Source organism: Pogoniulus pusillus, chromosome 2 (genome assembly GCF_015220805.1).
Source record: "Pogoniulus pusillus isolate bPogPus1 chromosome 2, bPogPus1.pri, whole genome shotgun sequence".
In the NCBI taxonomy this organism is placed as follows: domain Eukaryota; kingdom Metazoa; phylum Chordata; class Aves; order Piciformes; family Lybiidae; genus Pogoniulus; species Pogoniulus pusillus.
Window position 1 is genome coordinate 39,383,422 of NC_087265.1, and position 20,666 is coordinate 39,404,087.

Sequence of the window (20,666 nt, forward strand, 5' to 3'; positions counted from 1 at the left end):
CCATCATCACAATGTAACAAGGTTATCAATTAATGTCATTTTGGGGTTAAAAAGTTTAAGTGGAATTCCAAACGTGTCTCTTGTAATGCTGTTTTTAATAATCCTGATACAATCTTTGGTGTTTAATTGTGAGAATATATTGTCTGTAGGTGATATCAAATGTTGACCCTAACGATTGAGTTTGTCTCAGTAGCCAGCAAATGGTTACAATACACATAGTGTTTTCCTACATATTCTTGTAGCAGATGTTAGCTTCAGACCTGACCACCTATATAAGTGCAGCATACAATCTTCTTACTCTTCACTTTCTAGACTTTGCCTTCAGCACTAAACAATTTGTTGTTCTTCACTTGGGTCTGTGTTGGGTCTTTTAAGGGTGAATTTCCAATTGACAGAATACTAAGCCCTCAAGTCTGTTTGCTCTTGGGTTAAATCAAAGATGTTTATTTCCATAGTATCGCAAAATGTATTTGAATTCTTAAGACATGCTCATTGCACAATAATACATGCTGAGTAATTTCAAATTGCTTGCTGCAATCTCCAAAGCCTTTGGCAACTTGATTGTCTGGATAATACCAGCTGAATTTAGAGTCTGTAGTTGTGTTTTTCCCTTGAGGTGTTGATTACTATTGCAATGGTAATTTTTTTCTTTTAGTGAACAGTCATGTTACTTGTGTAAGACTTTGTGGAATTGGCAGACTTGCACTTTACACTGTTTCTGTTGCAGCCAAACTGTTTCATTCACTGACCTGTTCACAAGCTTTTAGGGAACAAATTGAGGATCTGAGTTCACTGGTAGTATGGTGTTACATCCTGTTCTTTGAACATTTAAACAGAGGATGAAATAGTCAAAACACTGTTGTGTGTATGAAAGCTGTTGCCTTGTATAGAAAACCAGTACCCTGATGTGGTGCTGAGGAGCACAAAGAAAAGGGTGAGAAAAATGAGAAAACATTTATCAAAACACTTAGTGATTAGCTTCACATTTTCTAAGGAAGTGTTGTACTTGTTGTAGAAATTCTGAAGGGTAACAGAGAAATTATATGGTCAATTAGTGCTTCTAGGTCCTTCATTTTAATCTAAGAGTATGAAGTGGTCTAGTTGATTGGATAGGGCTGGGTGATAGGTGGGAGGTCTCAGAATTCCAACCTGGTTGATTCTATCATTCTAAGTGTTTGAGAGAAATTCTCTGGATGCTCCACAGTATTATGCAATGAACCACAATACTTAATAGTTGTTTCAGACAACTTCCAACCATGTTTCAGGATTGCGCTCTGCAATTGTTTCTTTACATTAATACTATTGTCAGTATGTTGGTCATGGTGTCTTTTATGTGTCTAAAGTATACCACATCATTTCTCCCCTTTTTGGAATGACTGATACAACACCATAAATAGGTCAATGCTCTGCATGAAATGGTATCATTGAATGCACCCTGTGCATGAAAGATCAGTAACTGCAGACATATACCACTGGTGGGTTAAAAGCAGGCATAATTGCTAGTAATAATTTTTGTGCCTTCTGTTTTCTTATGAACTACATTAACCACATGATTATATGTGTTGTGAAAGGTCATGAGTTGCTGTCTGAGTTACAACAACGTCGATTCAATGGTTCAGATGGAGGAGTATCCTGGTCTCCAATGGATGATGAACTACTTGCTCAGCCACAGGTCATGAAGCTCCTAGACTCGCTCAGAGAGCAGTATACACGCTACCAAGAAGTTTGCAGGCAGCGTAGCAAGCGCACACAACTAGAGGAGATTCAACAGAAGGTAATGCAGGTAAGGTTGGAGTTGTTCTTGAATGCTGTGATGTATCAATTTGACAAATGCTAGGCTGTTTCCTGCCAAACTAAGAATCAGATGAGAACTTCATGCCTCCTTTCAACCCTCGAACTGCAGTGTGCTAGTTTCACTTGATGCTTTGCATTATGGCTACCATAGTGAATTTTTAAAGGCTGTTCTGACACATGGAGGTGATTAAAATTTGCTCTTTTGGCATCACGCTGAACAATGTTCATAGTGTCCCTTTATTCTGTACTGTGGAAATGATTTTCACTTACATCATTGTGGTGGTAGGCCTGATGGTGCAAACATGGGCTTATCCATGCCCACACATGTTTGCCTGCCCCCCCTCCTTCTGTGCTGGGGAAGCAACCTTTGGAGGGGAGGGCAGGGCAGAAGCCCTGGCTTTGCCTAATATGGTGAGGCCTGGCAAAGTGCCATTCCAGTCAGCTAATCGTTGTCCAATGCCCCACTATTCGCGGGATGGATATTGATGAAAGGGATGAGCAGGTAGCACGAGGCTGCTGCTGCCTCATTTTGCATCCTAAATTTCCCTGGAGAGCTTACCAGGAACAGGCTCCAAATGCCTGTATGCAGTTGCCTTGCATAGCCCCCAGTGTGACACTGTGCTGAGACAGTGCACACCTCGACATCCTGCCTGCCCCTGAAAGTCTTCCTGCTAAGACTACAAGTCCTGGAGATACCCAGATTGTCCAGAGGAGCCAGGGACAAGATCAGAGATTGTCTGCCTCCTTTCCCCAGAAGCCTGGGAGAAATCAAGTCTCTGTGGCCAGTTGGACAGAGTTCCATGTGCTTTGGGTACTGTCTGATTTATAATTTTGTGAGTAAATACTTAAAAGCCTCTTGCAGTATAATATTTGTGTTTGCCACTTTAAGAAGTGACCTAGTTTTGCCTGTGCCCTGCCTGTATAAATTTCCAACCTGTGCATTGTTTTTTGAATCTGTGAATAAGCTTCTGGTGAGTTTTAATGTTAATAAACAATTTTCATAGTTACTAACAATCATCACCTGGATATCAAAATTAATACAGATTATTAATTTTGCATAATCCTTCAGAATAGTAATTCATATTATAAAAAATGAAAAGCAAATGTCATCTTATGATACATTAAGCTGGAAATAATACAAATAGGTAAGAGATGAAAATAACACAATACATAACATACTACCACAGCTGTCGGTATTATCAGATGAGATGCAGGTGAGATTATTTTTTTCCTGTGTTATAGTGTTTGAATAAGATGTGCTGATAGAAATAAATTTAGAATGTACTTTAGGATACAGGCATTGTTAATATATTTCAGTGGACTTGTTTGCTGGAACATCAGCCTCATTTTGCAGTATTTGTAGTAGAAACAGGTACTTGTTTAGTTTGTCTGTGCTATTGAAGCTACATAGTAATAAGCTGAGTCTCAGCGCTCAGAAAGAATGTATTTTGTTGTTTTAGCAAGCTAATCAGTTGTATGAAGTTTATTTAAAAGCTCTTCAAATAGGCATACAGATCTCTAGGAAAAACTTAGTCTAAAAGTCGATATTTAGTTTCCTTTTTGCTTACTAGAGAAAATTAGATTAACAAGAGAAAAGTAAGATGGTAATAATAGGCTGCTAGAAACCAGTAGAGAGAATGGCATGGAATTTTTTTATTGCCAAAGCAAACAAGTTACAGTATAACACATTTTCAGTATTTTCAGTTGGAATGAGTGTGTACATAAGGGAAATAAACTTCTGTTTCCTTTTCTTTTTATAGTGCTCTGATTTCCTTTAAGCTTTCATTACAACTACATTACTATTTAATTCTTTGTATAGCTTCTTATATTGCTAAACACTTCTGGCTTGCTTTTGTAGTACCTGCTTCATTTTCATTATTTGCTGCTTCTGCTTACTGTGAACTTCTCACTCCTGTCTAAGCCCTCTTACCCATAACCACCTCTCTTTGTCCCTTCAATATTCTACCTTCTTTTTTATCTGATAGCTTTATTTCTGTTCCATAGTTTTGCTTTCACTTGCTTTTGTCTTTCATTCCACATTGTAAAGATGTCAGTGACCCTTCCAGACACTTCTTGACAAGCGGTTCTACTAAACAGATTGCTGATGAGCAATGATAAATTGCTAAGTTCGCCATAGCTAAGTTATGATAAATTCTAGCTTTGTTTCTCCTTAGGCAAAGGTCTTAATTTATCATTTTTCCAATCTTAATTCACAACAGTAAATGTCAGGCATTGCAGAAGTCTGGTCATCAATTATTTAATATTCAACTATTTAAAATGTATTTTCTGATCATGTAATCACTTCTTTCTGCAAGTCTATGTGGTCACTGATGGAAACATGTAATGAGGATTTGGTCTTGGTCAGAGAGGGCACTACTAACCAGTAGTCTTGCACACTGTTTCAGACTTGCATGAGAACTGTCGTTTCCATATATGAGTTTTCCCAGCCACATTATGTTACAGGAAGACATCTGGGTACCTTCACTTCTAGGTCTGGTCCATATTTAACCAGCAACGGCTGTGTAGAGGTGGTGAGCACAACAAAGAGCTTGTGTTTAAATGAAAAGAACCTAGAATTGTAGAGTTAATTACCCTTAGAAATGATCAAAGTACAAAAGGCTCAAGATACTTTTGGAGCAAAGAATGCATGCTCTGAAACTGCTGTTCTTGGGTACAAGGGGAATATGACACAAAAAATTGGGTGGAAAGATGCAGACTCGATAAGTAAAAGCCGAGGTGAATTGTGTAGCCTTTTGTGATAGGGATGATCACTCTTGATTAGCACTGCAGTGTGGCCTGGTGGCACTAGGAAAATGATCCAATTAGTCCCTTTTTCACTTGTTATGGTGTTACATTGTGTATTGTATTTTATTTCCTGAAAAACTCTGTGAAGCTGTTTTGTCATCTTTGTTTAAACAAACGTCACATTAAAGAGAGGAAGCTTGCTTCCTATGTTTTTTTCATTAACTTTCAGAACTTGTGAGTATTCCTGCATTTCCTGACTTCAGTAGCGACTCTTGTGTTGTGTTTATTTTCAGCTCTATTTTCTAGACTGTAAAGATTTAGAATTTTTTACTATTCAAATTTGTATAACAAAACCAAAACTTGAGGTATTCTGCTTTTCTTTAGTTCATTCAATATTAATGTTGTTAGTTTCAACATAACTGAAAGCAAAATTGTGTTGCCATGACTTAGCAAAGATTTCTGCAAAAGACAAATCTTATGGGATGTGGCCATTAAAACTCTGAAAGAAGATTCTGTTATTTGAATAGAGCAAGTTGAAAGATACATAAAAAACCTAAATTGTTGTGTAGATTTAATTTTGGAATGAGTATACATCCTGTACTCAAGTGTCAATATATTTAACAAATTACAGAGAAAATGCTCAGGTGTGAGATTTAATACAGCTGGGCATTGTAATTCACTTCACACAAAAAAAAAATCTTGTTTGAACTCAAGAGGTCTGTAGTCAAGATAAAAGCTCTTTTATTGACAGATAGGAAATGACAGGTGTGTATGTGACAACTCTTCTGCTAGATGCCACCTGCTTTTGTGGAGCTGATAGGCTGAGATTATAGAATATTACTTTCTAGTTAAAGCTTTTGAAGGTGTGGAAGACTTCAGAGGCCATAAAGATTATTTTAAGGGTATTATTTTATATAAACGTGTACTTACTGTGAAGTGTTTCAACTTCTGTTACAAAACTCTTTTAGCACCACTTAATTTTTGTCATTTTTATCATATTGACAGGTAGTCAACTGGCTTGAAGGACCTGGATCAGAACAGCTGAGAACCCAGTGGGGAATAGGTGATTCAATTAGAGCTTCACAAGCGCTGCAACAGAAACATGAAGAGATCGAGAGTCAGCACAGTGTGAGATTTCCCTTATCCTTTTCAAATAGCAAAATAATTCTGAGTACATGCAATTAGGAGCAATGTCTTTTGGTTATGACTATTTAGAAATGTTGCATAGTGCATGATTTTATGGGCTGTAGAGGAAAGTGCATAAGCAGTTTAAGAACTAAATACTGTTGTCATATTGGTTTTGTGTCTTAGTGTAGAAAAATTCTAGGGTTTATGTATGGTTTTGCTTAATTTTTATTACAGCAGTTCTTAGATTTTTCCTGTTGGGTATGAGTAAATTTTGGCTTTTGTCCTGCTGAAATGGCTGAGCAGTCCTGTACTTATCAGGTGAATAAGTTGATATTTTTGTCTTTTAAACTACATTTATCAGTAGTTTAAACTGGCTTAACTTCATTTGATCAAGGCAAGATATAGTTCATGTTCTTAATGAAATCTTGAGGAGGCTTGTTTTGTACTGAGTTGATGCCTTCACTTCTGATTTTGAATACCTCCCTAAAGTTCAGCAGAATGTTGTTTCCATCAGATCATTAATTGTAAACTGGGATATGAATACTCAGTGTCCCCAAAAGGAAGTGTTGTTCACAGAGCTTGATCTGTTTTCCAATTTCCCTTGATGTGAGTATTGATAATTCCATCTGGTCTCTTTGTTCTCTGTACAGTCATGGTAAAGAAAATAGTCACTGGGTTCCAATTTTTAATAAAAATACAAAGCAACCTCCCCTCCCAGACTAGCCTTAGAAACACCATGTGATAGACCGCAGTGGTTCTAGTGAGTGTATTCCTAGTGAGGATGGCTTCATTGCTCAGGTGCAGAAATGTGTGTTGTAGGTGTCTATTTGGTCAAGCAGATCCTGTGTCCTCTCATTGCTTACACTCTGCAACCAGTTTTCTGCTTTTTGAACCAGTGCCTTCTAAAATTTAAAACACAAAACATTTTACAGTTACATTCCTAATTGGAAAGGAAAAAAATCTCTTGCGTACTTCATTGCCAAAACCAGTTTTGAGTATCTTTCCTTTGTGTTATCACATATTGGGAAAGATTGAAAATACTTTTTTACTCATTTGGATATCTGTAACAGAGAACTCTGCTTTATCTGGGGCTAAATACAGTCCTTGAAATTCAAATTTCGCTCAAGTTTGCATGCAGGCCTACAGTTTGTGTATCACTAGAGCACTGACAAAGATGGAATGCTGCTCAGCTGTTGGCAGAAGTTTGTAAAAATAAGTCAGAAAAAATTGTAATTTTATACAAAAAGTAATTGAGACACCACTTGCCTACCCCAAATTTAGATGCCTGTGTATAAATTAAAATCATTTTTTGACGACAGCATTGGAAAAATGTGCTTTGCTGTTTTCTTTGGCTTTTAAACATCTCATAACAGCTGAGTGTACAATTCCTTTCAGTATTTTTCCATTTTTTTTCCATCCTAGTAATTAACAGTTTCTACGCTTGTTTGCTTTCATCTCCTATTTATTGTTCATTATATTACTTCTATTTTGAAGATGCTTACAAAAACGCTTGCTTTGTATAAAAGGCTTTTTCACTTCCATTAACTCCAAAGTGAAAACAGTTTCTCAGGGTGCTTTTTTGATTTTTTTCACTATTTGTTTCTTGTTTGTGTTTTTTGGGCAGGGTTGCTTGGAGTTTTAGGTTTTCATTTTCTGTTTTATTTGTGAGAAAAATACTTGACTTCTTATTTTTGAGTAAATGTTGACCTTTTTCCCATTGTTTGAGCTGTGCCATATAGCTCTGCCAAACTGTTCCTTACCAAAAGAATTAGAAACACACTTTTTACATCTGTTTTGCTTGTCTCTCTAATTTCACTGATGGCTTGACCAAAATCAGTTGCTACAGCCAGCTTACTTAAAATGAAACCTAAAAGGTTTTAATCTAGATCTTGTCATATTCAGTAAGCTAGATCTGTGTTTCCAGTGTCTGAAGCTAATACCAAGTCATATTGTGTAAAGTTAGTTTATTAAACCCTATATAACTATAGTACATCTAGTACATCTATAGTACTGTACTAGATGTACTATACATCTATAGTACATCTAGTACATAGATAGTACATCTATGACAATGAAATACATTTCCATGTTATGTCATTTTGGCTCCCTTTTTTGGGTAGGTGGTGGAATTACTTTGCCTTTAAATTTTTTACTGATTGCTAGTTTAACTTTTTCATCACTTCTTTCTTTCCTTGGCTCTTTTCATAGTCTGTTTCTTCCTGTGAGCATATGGTAGATGCAGCTTTGGGTAAAAAGAAAACAAAAGTTTAGAATATGGATATTTATACTCAGTTTTGCATGCTTTGTAAATAAATTATGAGAAAGGTGAAGGCATAACTTGAAAAATTGCAGGCATCCCAGTAGGAGTGTGACAAGAATGGTAACTAAATCTGATACATCAGTCCAATAGATGGTGCTATTCCATAGCATTAGAAATACACAGGACATTTGAAGGTCGCTTTACTGTAGGCCAATATAAAAGCTGTTAGGCAAACATATTTTGCTTTAGGTGCATCTCAGTCATGGAAGATATGAAACCAACTTATCAAGTTGGTTTTAAATCTCCCAAAATTGTTAAATATTTGATCTATTTTCTTTTGCAAATACTGTGACAATGTAGCTAATTCCTGTGTATACATTCAGTAATTAAAGCATTTGAAAAAAGAAATCTGTAAATTTTTAATTGAGTAGTATTTAGTTTTCCTTAAATAAGAAACAAGGATCATAGTGATGCTTCTGTTCGTGGACACAGTATTATTCTGAAGGCAGAGAATAATTCCAGTTTGTCAACAGTAGTAGTATTTTCTGAATGTTTCATGACAATTATTTCTAGTTTTGGTCATGTCATTGAAGGAACACCTAGACAGTCTTATGAACATCTTCTTGTAATTGCTTACCATTTGACAAAACATCTTTTGTTTCAGCAGAGCACTAAAAATGTATAATTATTAGAAATGTGTTGAAGAGCACTGGAATTCCTCTCTGTTGGTGCAGTAGAATACTGGGAGCGAGTAGTCATGCCTTGTAATCTTTCTGGATTTTTTTGTACCTTTTTTTAATGCTACAGTAACTATATCAAAATGTGCTACATGTTCTTTGAGTTGACTGGAAATCAGGAGTGTGCTTTCCTCCCATGTGATGTGTAATGATCGCATAAGCTCTAACACATTTCTTTTTAAATCTGATTATTCATTAGTCTGTGCCATTCTGAGAGAAATTCTGTTTGGTGTTGCTTTAATAGTTAATTTTCTTGTGTTTGTAGGAGTGGTTTGCTGTTTATGTTGAGCTTAATCAGCAGATCGCAGCTCTTCTAAATGCAGGGGATGAGGAGGACCTTGTGGAATTGAAAGCATTGCAGCAACAGCTGAGTGATGTGTGTTACCGACAGGCCAGTCAGCTGGAATTCAGGCAGAATCTGTTACAAGCAGCGCTTGAATTCCACAGTGTTGCCCAGGATGTAAGTTGTTCCTTTTAACTTTTCATAAGTTCACTTGTCAATATTTTGTTTCCTTTGTATTACAAATGTTGAATTAATTGGGGGAAAAACCTTAGGAGGATGGGGAGAAATGTAATGTTACTTGGGAAATGCTGTGTCTTCACTTTCTATAACTGAAACACTGGGAAGATGGAGTTCCCTTTTTCCAGTGACAATTGCTTTGTAATATGCCTTACATTTCAACAGCACTCAAAATAAAATGATTGCCAGTTAAAAAAAATAGCTTTTTGCCTCTCTTATTTTAGTTTGTGTGTGTTTTTAATTCGAAGCATATATATTAATTGAGCTGAAGTTGATGGTACCTTTTATTGATTGGCATTTATTCCTTTCCTGTGTCAAAGAAAAACAATCTTGCCTTGCCTCCCTGCCCTCATCTAGGGATGTATGCTTCTGGAATTTTATAGGCAGGCGAGTCATTTTTCTTGATTTTAATTTCCTATGATGAACAGAGAAAATTCTAAAATGACAGATTTCCTAACATTTAAAAGAATATTGCAGACCAGACCATCTGATGCTCAAAACCTCTTTTTAAAGATAAACATTTCTGGTTTTCATTATAGTTGTCTCAGCAATTGGATGGCTTACTAGGAATGTTGTGTGTAGATGTAGCACCAGCAGATGGAGCATCAATTCAGCAAACTTTAAAACTACTGGAAGAAAAACTAAAAAGTGTTGGTAAGCAAAGTATTTTTTATTTAAGATACACACATTCTAATGAATTCATTGATGGAGCTAAAAAAACCTAACTAGTTATCCCTCCACCTCTTCAAAGACAGACAACAGAAAAAAATATTTCTTCTGATTCCTTGCTAAGTCATGCTCTACCTAGCTACTTGTGATTTGCTTATGCTGTTTGCTTCCTGGGAAAATATCTAGAAACATTTTTCATTTTAAATGTTTTAAGTATGATATATATTTGTTCCACATCATTATCATGCAATTTAAAGAAACTTTTTGTTCTCCCACTAACCACTTGTAGTGTCTTGCAATATTGTGCTTAGATGTTCTTTTTGTCTGCCTAACTTCCCCCTCAATTAAGATTGTTACCTACTCAGTTTTAGAGTACTTGTACTAAGTGGTTTGCAGTAGTTTTGATTATATCCTTGTTAATATGACACACATTTAAGGTTATTGCACTGTGAAATACATATAATAGAGTATTTAAGTTGGGAGGGAACCTACAATTTATGTCTAGTTTCAAAGGTAAATCATACGTGGTAGAAGTAGTTGTGATTTGAATATAGGTTTGATGCACAAACTAGATATTCCTTTAGAAAAACAGTTACTAGAGCTGGCAAATAATACATGTAACAACAGGTTCTAAGGGTTGGAATATTTTAGTATAGAAAAATACATCAGCCATATCAGATGTATTATGAAATTGTAACTTCTGCCAGCTCTTGAAGAGCCTTTAGGCTGCAACTACTTGACAGTAATAAATATTCTGTGCAACTCTGTGGATGAAAGAAATTTAATGAGGTATTTGCATGCTGAAAATTTAATACTCACTGTCAGCTTTTATTTCTTGTTATCTACTAGGCCATAAAATAGCAAAGCTTTAGTCTTTGTTAATATAGACAAATGATCCTACAGAAGTTGGAAAGGTCAGTGAAAGACACACAGTTGTGTCCTTTTCGCTTTCAGGCCTTCCATCTTAGATTCTGTTGCTTTTCTTACATTTCCTTTGGGAAAAAAAAGTAGATAGAAAAGAGTGAACATAGGCTGACTTTCTTTTTTCCCCCTTTAGATTTAGGCTTGCAAGGCTTGCGTGAGAAAGGTCAAAGTCTTCTTGATCAGATATCCAACCAGGCATCCTGGGCCTATGGAAAAGATGTGACCATTGAAAACAAAGAAAATGTGGACCATATCCAGGGAGTTATGGAAGATATGCAGCTTAGAAAACAAAGGTGAAAATAAACCAGAAATATCCTAAATGGCTAGAACTGCTGTGTGCAGATAAGTCTGTGGAAAAAAAATTGTCCAAATTTTTTTTTCTAAAAAATTCCATATATGTAAAAATATCTATTTAAAAAATATGTATTTGCAGTCTACTTAAATGGTCCAGAAATGTCCCTGCTTGATCCATTCTAACATATTCTTAAATCCAAACACCTTTTGTAGTTTGATACCAGGTGGAATATTGGAGTGCTTTCCTTTACTTATAAACACTCATCAAGAGTTATACATTTCTCTTACCTGAGTTATGGAATGAATGCAAGAGGCATCTTTTATATGTTATCAGTTTGACCTGTAAGGTATAAGACCACAATAGTGATGATGGATCTGAATTTTCTGTATTAATTATGTGCAGCCTCATTTATCCTCTCCTCTTTCACAACATCTGTCCTTTGAGCATGGCCTTTTCACTCCTGAAGATAGGAAGAAAGGCAAGGTAGTGCTGGTAGGACAGGGTACAAAATGGAGGCACAGAGTTCAGTTATTACTGTGTGGGGGGTTTGTGAGTTTTGGAATAAGGTGGAGAAGAGAGCGAAGTTGTACTAGGGAGAAATGCTGAGGAGACTTGAGTTTGCAAAAAGGATGGATTTTTGCTGTCATCCTCTTCTTCAAAGACTCTAGCTGATTACTTCTTTTCTGAAAATGTAGTGGTACTGGTATTTGGTTACCATCTGCCTCCTTTTCTATTCACCAGTGTTGGAAAAACTTAGATGAAGATGTTCATTGTTACTGCTGTTACCACTGAGACAGTAGTTTCCATAGAAGTGCCTGAACTTTGAGGGCAATGACTGAACCAAAAGGTGCCTCTATGAACAACAATTCAGTGCCTCTAGTGAGCATCAAGTTGCTCATTATAGGAATTAATTCTGTCAGTCACAAATTGCTTTCTTAGTTTAGTGTAAGAAGCCATGTGTCACTGTGCAATAAAAAACAGCAGTCAGTTGGAATTCAGAACTGAGGAAAGATGCACATGGGAGAAGGAAAGACTTAAAAATGCATAGTAATGGACTCTGAAGCAGCTGTTAAACATTGGGAAATGTTCAGAAAGATTAATGTTCAGTTGTATTGTGAGAAGCAAGTAGAACTTTAAGGATTGTTAGGAAAGGAATAGGAAACTAAAAGGAAAATGTAATTTTCACTTCATGTATTTGTAGGCCATTTTTGGTTTGTTGCATAATCCTGGTCTATATTCTCAGAAGGGATATAGAGTTGTAGGAAGGCAATTCAAGGATCAAAAAAATCAGTAAAATGTTCAGGCAAAGGTATACGATGAATGATCAAATGGGGTTCTTCATTCTGAATGAAAGAGAAGTACAATAAAGACCACTGTCTCAGTAGCCTTTAGTAGTAATTTTTGCAAAAGTTTTCTTCAAGTTGTATTGAATGTTTCTCATTATTGACATGGTATATATGATGTTTATTTCTAGGGACATTTTGCTGGCTAGTTATGCATTTGTAACCCATAAACTACTTTCCTGCATTATTAGAGCAACAAATTTCCCTTCTGTAAGCATCACAGTACTGTGCATCACAAAGTACAAAATACAGTGCACTAACTGTTCTTGGAAGTGCTTCACAGATCCATGCAAAAGGACTACTGCAGTCACTTAAGCTGGTAACTTTTGACATCAGTAATGCAATCCGCACTGGGCAGGACTATGTATCTTGTCTGCTTAGTAGGCTCAGAAATTGAAGTAGAAAAGGTCGTTCTGCTAAATGTATTTAAACTCTCACTGTGGAAAGAAAAGAACTTTCAATTAAAAAAAATAGAGAAAGAAAATTAGAGAAAGAACTGCAAAATGTGCTTAATTCATGACAAAACAATTAGAATTTGTTCTTATAGGCAATGGTTCTTGAAATGCTTCTTAACAATTTACAGTAAAGGACATCATGTAAGAGTTCAATTATTATAGTATTAAAAGAGAAATGGGAAAAGGTTTTAACATCTTTTAAACGGTCCTCATTTTAGTCACCAAGAAAACTTTGCTACGAGCTTAAAGTACAAATCAGAACTATGCTCAGTTTTAGCCAGCTTCCACCTGGACTTCAGTTGGAATAAACTCTTAGCCATGTAGGCAGTGCAACAAGGTAAGGAACCCACAATACTACTTACAGGTTAGCAATGTCATGAATTGTGAGGCTCTTGATTTCAGAGAATTCTATTACTTAGTTCTGTTTATCTCATTTGTTACATGAGGCATTACATATTTTGGCCAAGGTAAGCAGAACAGAAGTACTTTAGTCAACTTTTTATGAGCACTTGTATGTTAATATTACTTGCCAAGAATTTTATTGTCAAACTCAGTGTATTGTGTCTGCAGTACATGTGTTGATGAGTCTTTCTGTGCTGCTGTTTCAGGTGTGAGGATATGGTTGATGTGCGGCGACTGAAAATGCTTCAGATGGTACAGTTATTCAAATGTGAAGAGGATGCTGCCCAGGTGTGGAAATATCTACAGAATTTCATCATTCTGGTCTTTATTAGACCACTGGTTAAATTGATGTGGCACTGATAGTTGTACAGTATCTTTTGTTGCTTTCAAATGTAGTTTTATTTAGTAAACTTGTGCAGTGAAAACAAAGGCTGTAGCATTGACTGAAAATAGTGTTTGGTGATTACGGGCATGATCTACCAGTTTGTGATCTTTCTCCTACCTTTTTTACCTGTCAGTAGTATATACTTGTACTGAAGTCACCTCATCCTTCTGGATTTTTTAATTTATTTTAAGTTTACCACTCGTCTTTTAACTTCTGTTTTTAAGGCAGTAGAGTGGTTAAGTGAACTTTTAGATGCTCTGCTGAAGACACACACCCGACTGGGAGATGATGCTCAAGAAACAAAAGTTCTGTTGGAGAAACATCGAAAGTTTGTTGATGTTGCACAGGTAGAATTTTTTTTTTAGCAATGTGGGCTTTGTACAGTTTCTAAATAGAATTGGTGCTTTTATGGGCAATCCTGCAACAGCTGTTACTAGTCTTAATGGTTACCCTTGATGTGCTTGAATGAAGACCTGATGATTGCTAAAACGAGTGATGAGCCTAATGAGGATTCAGTGTTCCATGAACATTAGCAGCACTGCAGTTTACTACCTGAGCTGAACTGCTTCACATAGGTGTTCCAGTGAGTTCTTTGGGACCAGGGAACACTCTCACACACGGGTACCCCACTTTGGGTACAGTTTCAATACTCGTGATGGTTTTAGTGTTTAAACTATAATGAGAAAGGTATATGCGCAATACCTATGGCTCACCTACTACAGCCATAGGGAGAAACTGAATTAACACTTGACAAACAAACCCAAGTAGCTCTATTGATCAAAGGGCAGGCTACACTCACCCTATCCCACTGGCCAACAGAGCACCTGAGATGCATAGATAGCAGAGCTGGTTGGCTGCTGTCTTAGAAGGTGGGCATTCCCACCAGGAACCACATCATCATGCGGTTTATATGTGTCCAGAATTCTGTGACGTGTCCAGTGCATCTTGGAATTCTGAACCAAGGAGGACCAAACTCCTTTATTTGGAATATCATCTTTCCCTACCACTCGTGCACATACCTGCAAGCCCTGCTCCCCCTGGATCTTATGTTTAGTAACTAGTGATTATTGGCTTGTTGTAACTTCTGATCACATACAAACCAACTCTTCCATCTTACAATAGGCTGTGAAAACCACAAAATTTAAACTTCACGTTTAATTTCTTAAAAGGTACATATTTTAAGCAGTCCTTGTAATTAGTTCTGAAAGACTGAAATATGGGTGAGCCATTTAGTTTCAGCCTTTTTTTTTTTGAGGTACTTCATGAAACAGTGCCTGCCTTTCTATTAATTTTCCAGATAGAGTTGAATGTTGGGGTGCAATAGTCCTGCTCATGCAAGGAGTTTTGGCACTAACAGAGTTCATGGTTGAGCAAAATTGGCAGCTTTAATTCTTGACTGTAGCACCCAACGAAGGAATCTTGCTGATGAGTTTCCACTGAAATTACTGCTGCCATAGACCATGTTTACACACGTGTTTGCAAATCTTGAATGTGCCAGCAGATACTGGATACATGTCAAAGATGTCACCGAAGAATAAGAAATACAAAAGCTGGGCTGTTCTCAGGTGCTTTTTTCAGATGTATACTACTTCTAGGAGTTTGATTCAGATTTGCCAGTTAGCAGATGTGATGGCTTGGAATTGCAGGAGCTAATGTTCTCTTTTGAAGTGGAACTGAGAATGACAGCAGGGTAGCTTGCTCTTACAATGATGTGCCGCAAAGCACTTAGATGCTGGATGACCACAAGCACAGTGGTAGTGAAGTCAGCAACACAGTCATCTTGGCAGTATATATCAAGTACCCCATATAAGATGATCCATTCAGTTATTTCAAATTTTCAGGAAACTCCCTTCTTTTGCCAGTGTGAATGCCAGACAACAGGGGCTAATATATTGTACTTTTCAAGAGAAACAGCACTGTTTGGTCATTACTGTTTTATTCATGCTTCAGCAGCGTTTTCTAGGAGAGCAGATTGGTTCAATATATTTTGGGGACCTAACTGAGGAGCTTTCATGAGCATGTGTGCTTTCATTTGAAGATGTTAATTAGCTTCTGAGTTAAAAGCAGAGTTTTTATGGGTACTTTCTTTCCCATGTCTTCCAACATTTAGAGTACTTACGATTACGGGAGACAGTTACTGCAGGCAACTGTTGTTCTGTGCCAGTCCCTTCGGTGTACTTCAAGGTCCTCAGGGGACACACTTCCAAGACTGAACAGAGTGTGGAAACAGTTTACAATAACTTCTGAAGAAAGAGTACACCGACTGGAAACAGCTGTTGCATTTCATTCTAGTGCTGAAAAGGTAATTGTTATGTTTATGAAAGAAAAAATTTATATTGTAAACAAAATGTAAGAAGCAGGTGTGTATCCCCCCCAACACATACTAGATAAAAAGGCAGAAAAACTAATCATCTTTTTCTAGTTGTTAATTTTGATACTTAATGCAATTACAGCATGCATGTGTATTTATATAGGGCCTGCTTAACAAAAGGAGAAAGGCAGGCAGCCCTAGTGTTCAAATGCATTGAGCTGGGACTGGGAAGAATGTGAGTTTCTCTCTTCAGAGGGGAACTCTGATGTTGACCATAAAATAGTACTTTTTGTGGTTTAGACTGATTCTTAAAGGTAAGGAACTCTTTGATTTGTGTGCTTCTGGAAGGTATAATACAAAGCTATGGAGTGTTTAAAATCTTTGGAGAGTTAAAAGAAGCACTACCTCTGAAGTCATGAGCATTTTGAAATGTGATATCCTTCTCACAAACTGCAAAGAAATGCCACTCTCACCAGTTTAGTTCTCAGTGTGCTATGTTGCTGCATCTTGGATTTTGCACTCAGAGGGCTTTGAATGTATTTTCTTTAGAACGTACCTCTACCTTGATAGGGTTTTAAACTCCCCATAACAATTGTCTCAGCATGTGCTCAGTTGGGTGATGCTTAGAAGCTAGAGCAGGATGAGCAATCAACAACAAATGTTGTGAGGAATACTTGCTGTTCAGTAACAGCTTGTTGCAGTGGAGGGGTATTGAGAGTTCTCAAATGCCTGAATTCAAGGCTGTGTCTGTTAATGCAGATGAGAGGTAGGGCTGTGGTACATTTTAGAGAAGGTATTTAGAGTATGTATCTCTAGTGCTGAGAATAAAATGTCATATAACTGCAAAAAAACCCAACCTTGTGCATGGTGAAAGAAAATTACTTCTTGTCATGGAATGAGAGCATAGCTGTGAATTTGATTGGTATTCTTCTTGCTTTTATTAATTTCTTGTTTGTATTAATGGAAGATACTTTGCATTTGTAGGCATTGGGGTTTGATGGGAGGTTCACAATTGAAGAAATAGATCATCAATATGCTGTCAGTGATGTCTGTAAAATATTTTACCCAATACCAAAATTGGAATTCTGTGGTTCATAAACTTCTCAGAGAGTTGAATATCATGAGCATTTTTTCATTATTGCAATAGATAATTGCTACATTTTAAGACAATCAGAAGTTTTTAAAAAGAGGAAATTACTTCTTAGTGCTATTGTGAGATATTAATGAGTTGTGCTGCTTTGGGAAAAAGTTTGGATCCCGATCCTATTGGTGAGGGTTTTTTATCCCACCTGTTCTGTATCTGACGTGGATGTAGTTTAGAAACTGTAAGGGACCCTCTTATCCATGTTTCTTCTGTTTTATGTGACTGTCTTGTACATTTACTGATGCAAGTTACTATTTTGATGAATTCTATGTTTATAGCCCTGAACTATCTTCTTAATATAGTTTAATTCACATATTCTTTTCTTGAATTTTATGAGTATTTGTATGAATCTCATATAAATATGGCAGTGAAGATGCTGAAAATGTGTTCACTCTGTCAGCTAATGGCACTGAAAAACCCCTACATGCTACCCCTTCTATATCTTTTATTTAACAGGTTTTGCAAGAATGTCCAGAGCAGCCTGAAACTTTTAGTGAAGAGGAACAATTTGATGAAATTGAGGCAGTTGGGAAGTCGCTGTTGGACCGACTAACAGTGCCTGTAGTTTATCCTGATGGGTATGCAAAATGCTCTTCTAGTTCCTTCTGAATATACGTTTGGTAAAGTTTTGTAATAGTCTGTCATGCAGAAGAGCCCTGAAACTGCTGAGATCAGCAAACCAGCACACAAATGCTTGTCAAAAATCCTTTTCCATCTTTCACAGAACACACGTTCAAACTTTCCAAAGACAACGTGCCCACTTTTTTGAAGTAGTGATGACCTTGGAGCTAGTTTCTGAGTGTGCAGGATACCACACCATAAAGAATGAGACTTGAAATTAGCATTTTGAATTAGAGACTGAACCCTTAGGAGGTGGTGTCAGGCAACTGCATTAGACAGCAAAGTATGTTCCCTGTGCAGTGTTTCCTTTGGTAAGGAGCACTGCACCTGAAGATGGACCCAGGCATGAACTAATAGTGGTTTGAAAAAAAAATTGCATAGCAGATATTAGTGATCCAGTAAAAAGAGCAACTGTAACTTGTGCTTAAAGTGAGTATAATTATTAAAGTGAAAGCAAACCTTAGGACCTGGAACAGCTCCCAGTGAAAGCCACGAATCTTCTATAGCTGTATATACATCTGTGTTTTAGACTGAGTCCTGAACGCTATTACTAGACCATTCTCATGTATTAGCAGAGCTCTGTGTGTCCGACTTCCCATCAGTGGGATCCTAGTGTCCTAAATCCCAGGATCTCCTGCTTGTCATCTCTAGGCATCCTTGTTTTGAAACATTTAACAAGCAATTTGCAGAGGGCTCACAAATGAGCAGAAGTAATTTAAGAAATGTAGGAACATAGGAAATGTCATAAAATGTTTGGAGGTTCCTCATCAGCCTTTCGAGCACTTGCAGGGTGATAGTGACAGAAGTTTGAAGTGTCCAGGTCACTATCCCCTGTCCTTCTCATGAATTCTTCTCTGCATCAGGAAAAATATTTGCCCATACTGTCATCTGGTGTGCAGTTCTACAATCTCTTGTCATTGGAGTTCCCTAATTAAATTAGTTTACTCCTGCATGAAATAACTTCTCTGTCCACCCCCCTGCTCTGTCTGAAGTTATTTGCCCTGCCACTATTTTCAAAGTCTTCTTGATACCTGTTCTTTTGCTGGAATATGTTTTCTGCTCAGATCCTCCCTTTGCTGACAGCTTGGTTAGTCGTTTGCTTAAATTTCAGCTGTTCTTTTGTTGTATTTGAGTAGGAGAAATCAATTGACACAGCCACATGTGCTTTCGGTTTGACAGATAGAGGACATAATTTGACAGCATGTGGCTGAATTCACATCCACAGAGTGTTTCAGTAATGCAGCAATTGTATGGCCTCAGGATTCATGTATACACAGAGTTCCTTGATTGTCGTAGTCCTCAAAACTACCAGACTAGCCTGACAGGTAGCCAGAGAAGGAGGTAAAAAATAGTGTTAGGAACTTGTGAAACAGTGCCTTGCTGAAGAGAATCTTTTGGATATAAAGGGTCATTTAGTATTTGTAATGATTTCATTAAGATACACTGTCAAGTCTCATCACTGAGTCTGCATATCCTTTTAAAAATGGCTCTTAAATTTCAGGAGGGACAAGTACCTGTTTTCCTGCATTGTTTTACAGTGCGATTCGTGTGTATATCAACGTAGTCTTTTGCTTTTCAGTGGTAACTTTTGTGGTTTGGGTTCTTTAGGTCTGAGCAGTACTTTGGGAGTCCCAGTGATATGGCTTCTGCAGCAGAACACATTAGAGAGAAGATGAAGCTAGTTAGCCTGAAAAAGCAGCAGCTGAGACAACCAGAAGCTACTACCCCAGAGAGCTAATACTGACCCATGTCTATGAATTCATAATAGGACTTCAGTTTGTAATCCAGCATGGTGTTTGCATATTACAGAATTTGGCATAATATATTAAAATGCATTTCACAGCTATTATAAGTCTCATGTTTTTTTCAGAATAAATGTTCTTGGCATCTTAACACTGTACATCTATCAAGCCATAATTATTTAACATGCTATGAAACCATAGATTCCAAGTATCTTATGAAAAGGAACTGTAAACTTTGCACTGAAATTTGCTGTAAAGCTTTACCTGACCTGTCAGCTGCTTCTTAGTTAAACAGCTGATGCAAGCTTTGAATGGTGCTAACTAAAGTGTTAGGAGTTCCATATTATGAAATTGTAGACTTTGCTTCCCCCTATGCCCAGGTGATGTAGTAATTTTAGACAGCAGGTAAAGTTCCTGCAGTGTAGACAGTGTTGATCCTATGACTTTAATTTGAAATGCTTTTTAATGAAAAGATCGTTTTTATTGTGCCAGTATGCAACCTGCCCATCAAATCTTTGATATATCAAATTCATTAAACAGATGTTTTCCTATTTGTATTGATAATGTATTAAAAGCTGTTTGTGCTTAATAAAAACCATCTTTTTAAAGTCTAACACGAATTTGTTCTGGTCTGTATTTCCTAATGTCATTTCTGTTACGTTTGTGAAACATTTATTAAGTGGTAGTAAAAATCCTTGTTCCTTGAATATTTCTCTTAAAGTCTGCATAATTTTTCTTATAAAATACTCTGACACACAGCTATAAGGGGAACTGCTCTTGAACCACTGTTAATACTGTGGAACCGTTATTAATGGTGTAGTTTGTGTAAGTACTGCTATCACAAAGTCTCTACTTTGTGATAGCAGTACTTACATGAGTCTTACGTGCATAAATCAGTGTTATATTAATAACAGTTTTGTTCCCATGTAGGTCTGGTACACAGCTCTTGTGCTTCGTTTGTAAGTGTTGTTTCCCTTTGAACAAAGAAAGAATCTTGAATAATGTGAATATCCCTTTGAGGTTAAGGATTTTCATCTAATGAAAAACTTAACATGAACTTCTTAGAACCATGAAAACAGTAATACAGTGAAATTTGTTAAGAGGAGGAAATTGTTTCGATCCAGTCAGCTGTGTGCATAAATGGGTTAACGTTTTGCTCCTCAGGACTTAATCTGGATACACTGAATATTA

The 20,666-nt window shown here is 36.9% G+C and overlaps 1 protein-coding gene across 4 annotated transcripts in view; it reads left to right on the forward strand.

Moving 5' to 3' along the window:
• SESTD1 (SEC14 and spectrin domain containing 1) overlaps positions 1-20,089 on the forward strand; it is a 53,266-nt gene extending 33,177 nt beyond the window's left edge. For 3 of the 4 annotated variants that reach the window (XM_064161978.1, XM_064161971.1, XM_064161988.1), the window contains 10 exons: positions 1,572-1,783; positions 5,545-5,667; positions 8,930-9,124; positions 9,724-9,838; positions 10,911-11,070; positions 13,479-13,560; positions 13,882-14,004; positions 15,768-15,959; positions 17,569-17,690; positions 19,342-20,089. In XM_064161978.1, the coding sequence (XP_064018048.1) occupies positions 1,572-1,783; positions 5,545-5,667; positions 8,930-9,124; positions 9,724-9,838; positions 10,911-11,070; positions 13,479-13,560; positions 13,882-14,004; positions 15,768-15,959; positions 17,569-17,690; positions 19,342-19,471 (1,454 nt within the window). In that variant the 3' untranslated portion in view covers positions 19,472-20,089. The remainder of the gene's footprint in view (positions 1-1,571; positions 1,784-5,544; positions 5,668-8,929; positions 9,125-9,723; positions 9,839-10,910; positions 11,071-13,478; positions 13,561-13,881; positions 14,005-15,767; positions 15,960-17,568; positions 17,691-19,341) is intronic. The other variant, XM_064161999.1, reaches the window with a different exon arrangement.
• Positions 20,090-20,666: the final 577 nt, after the last annotated feature.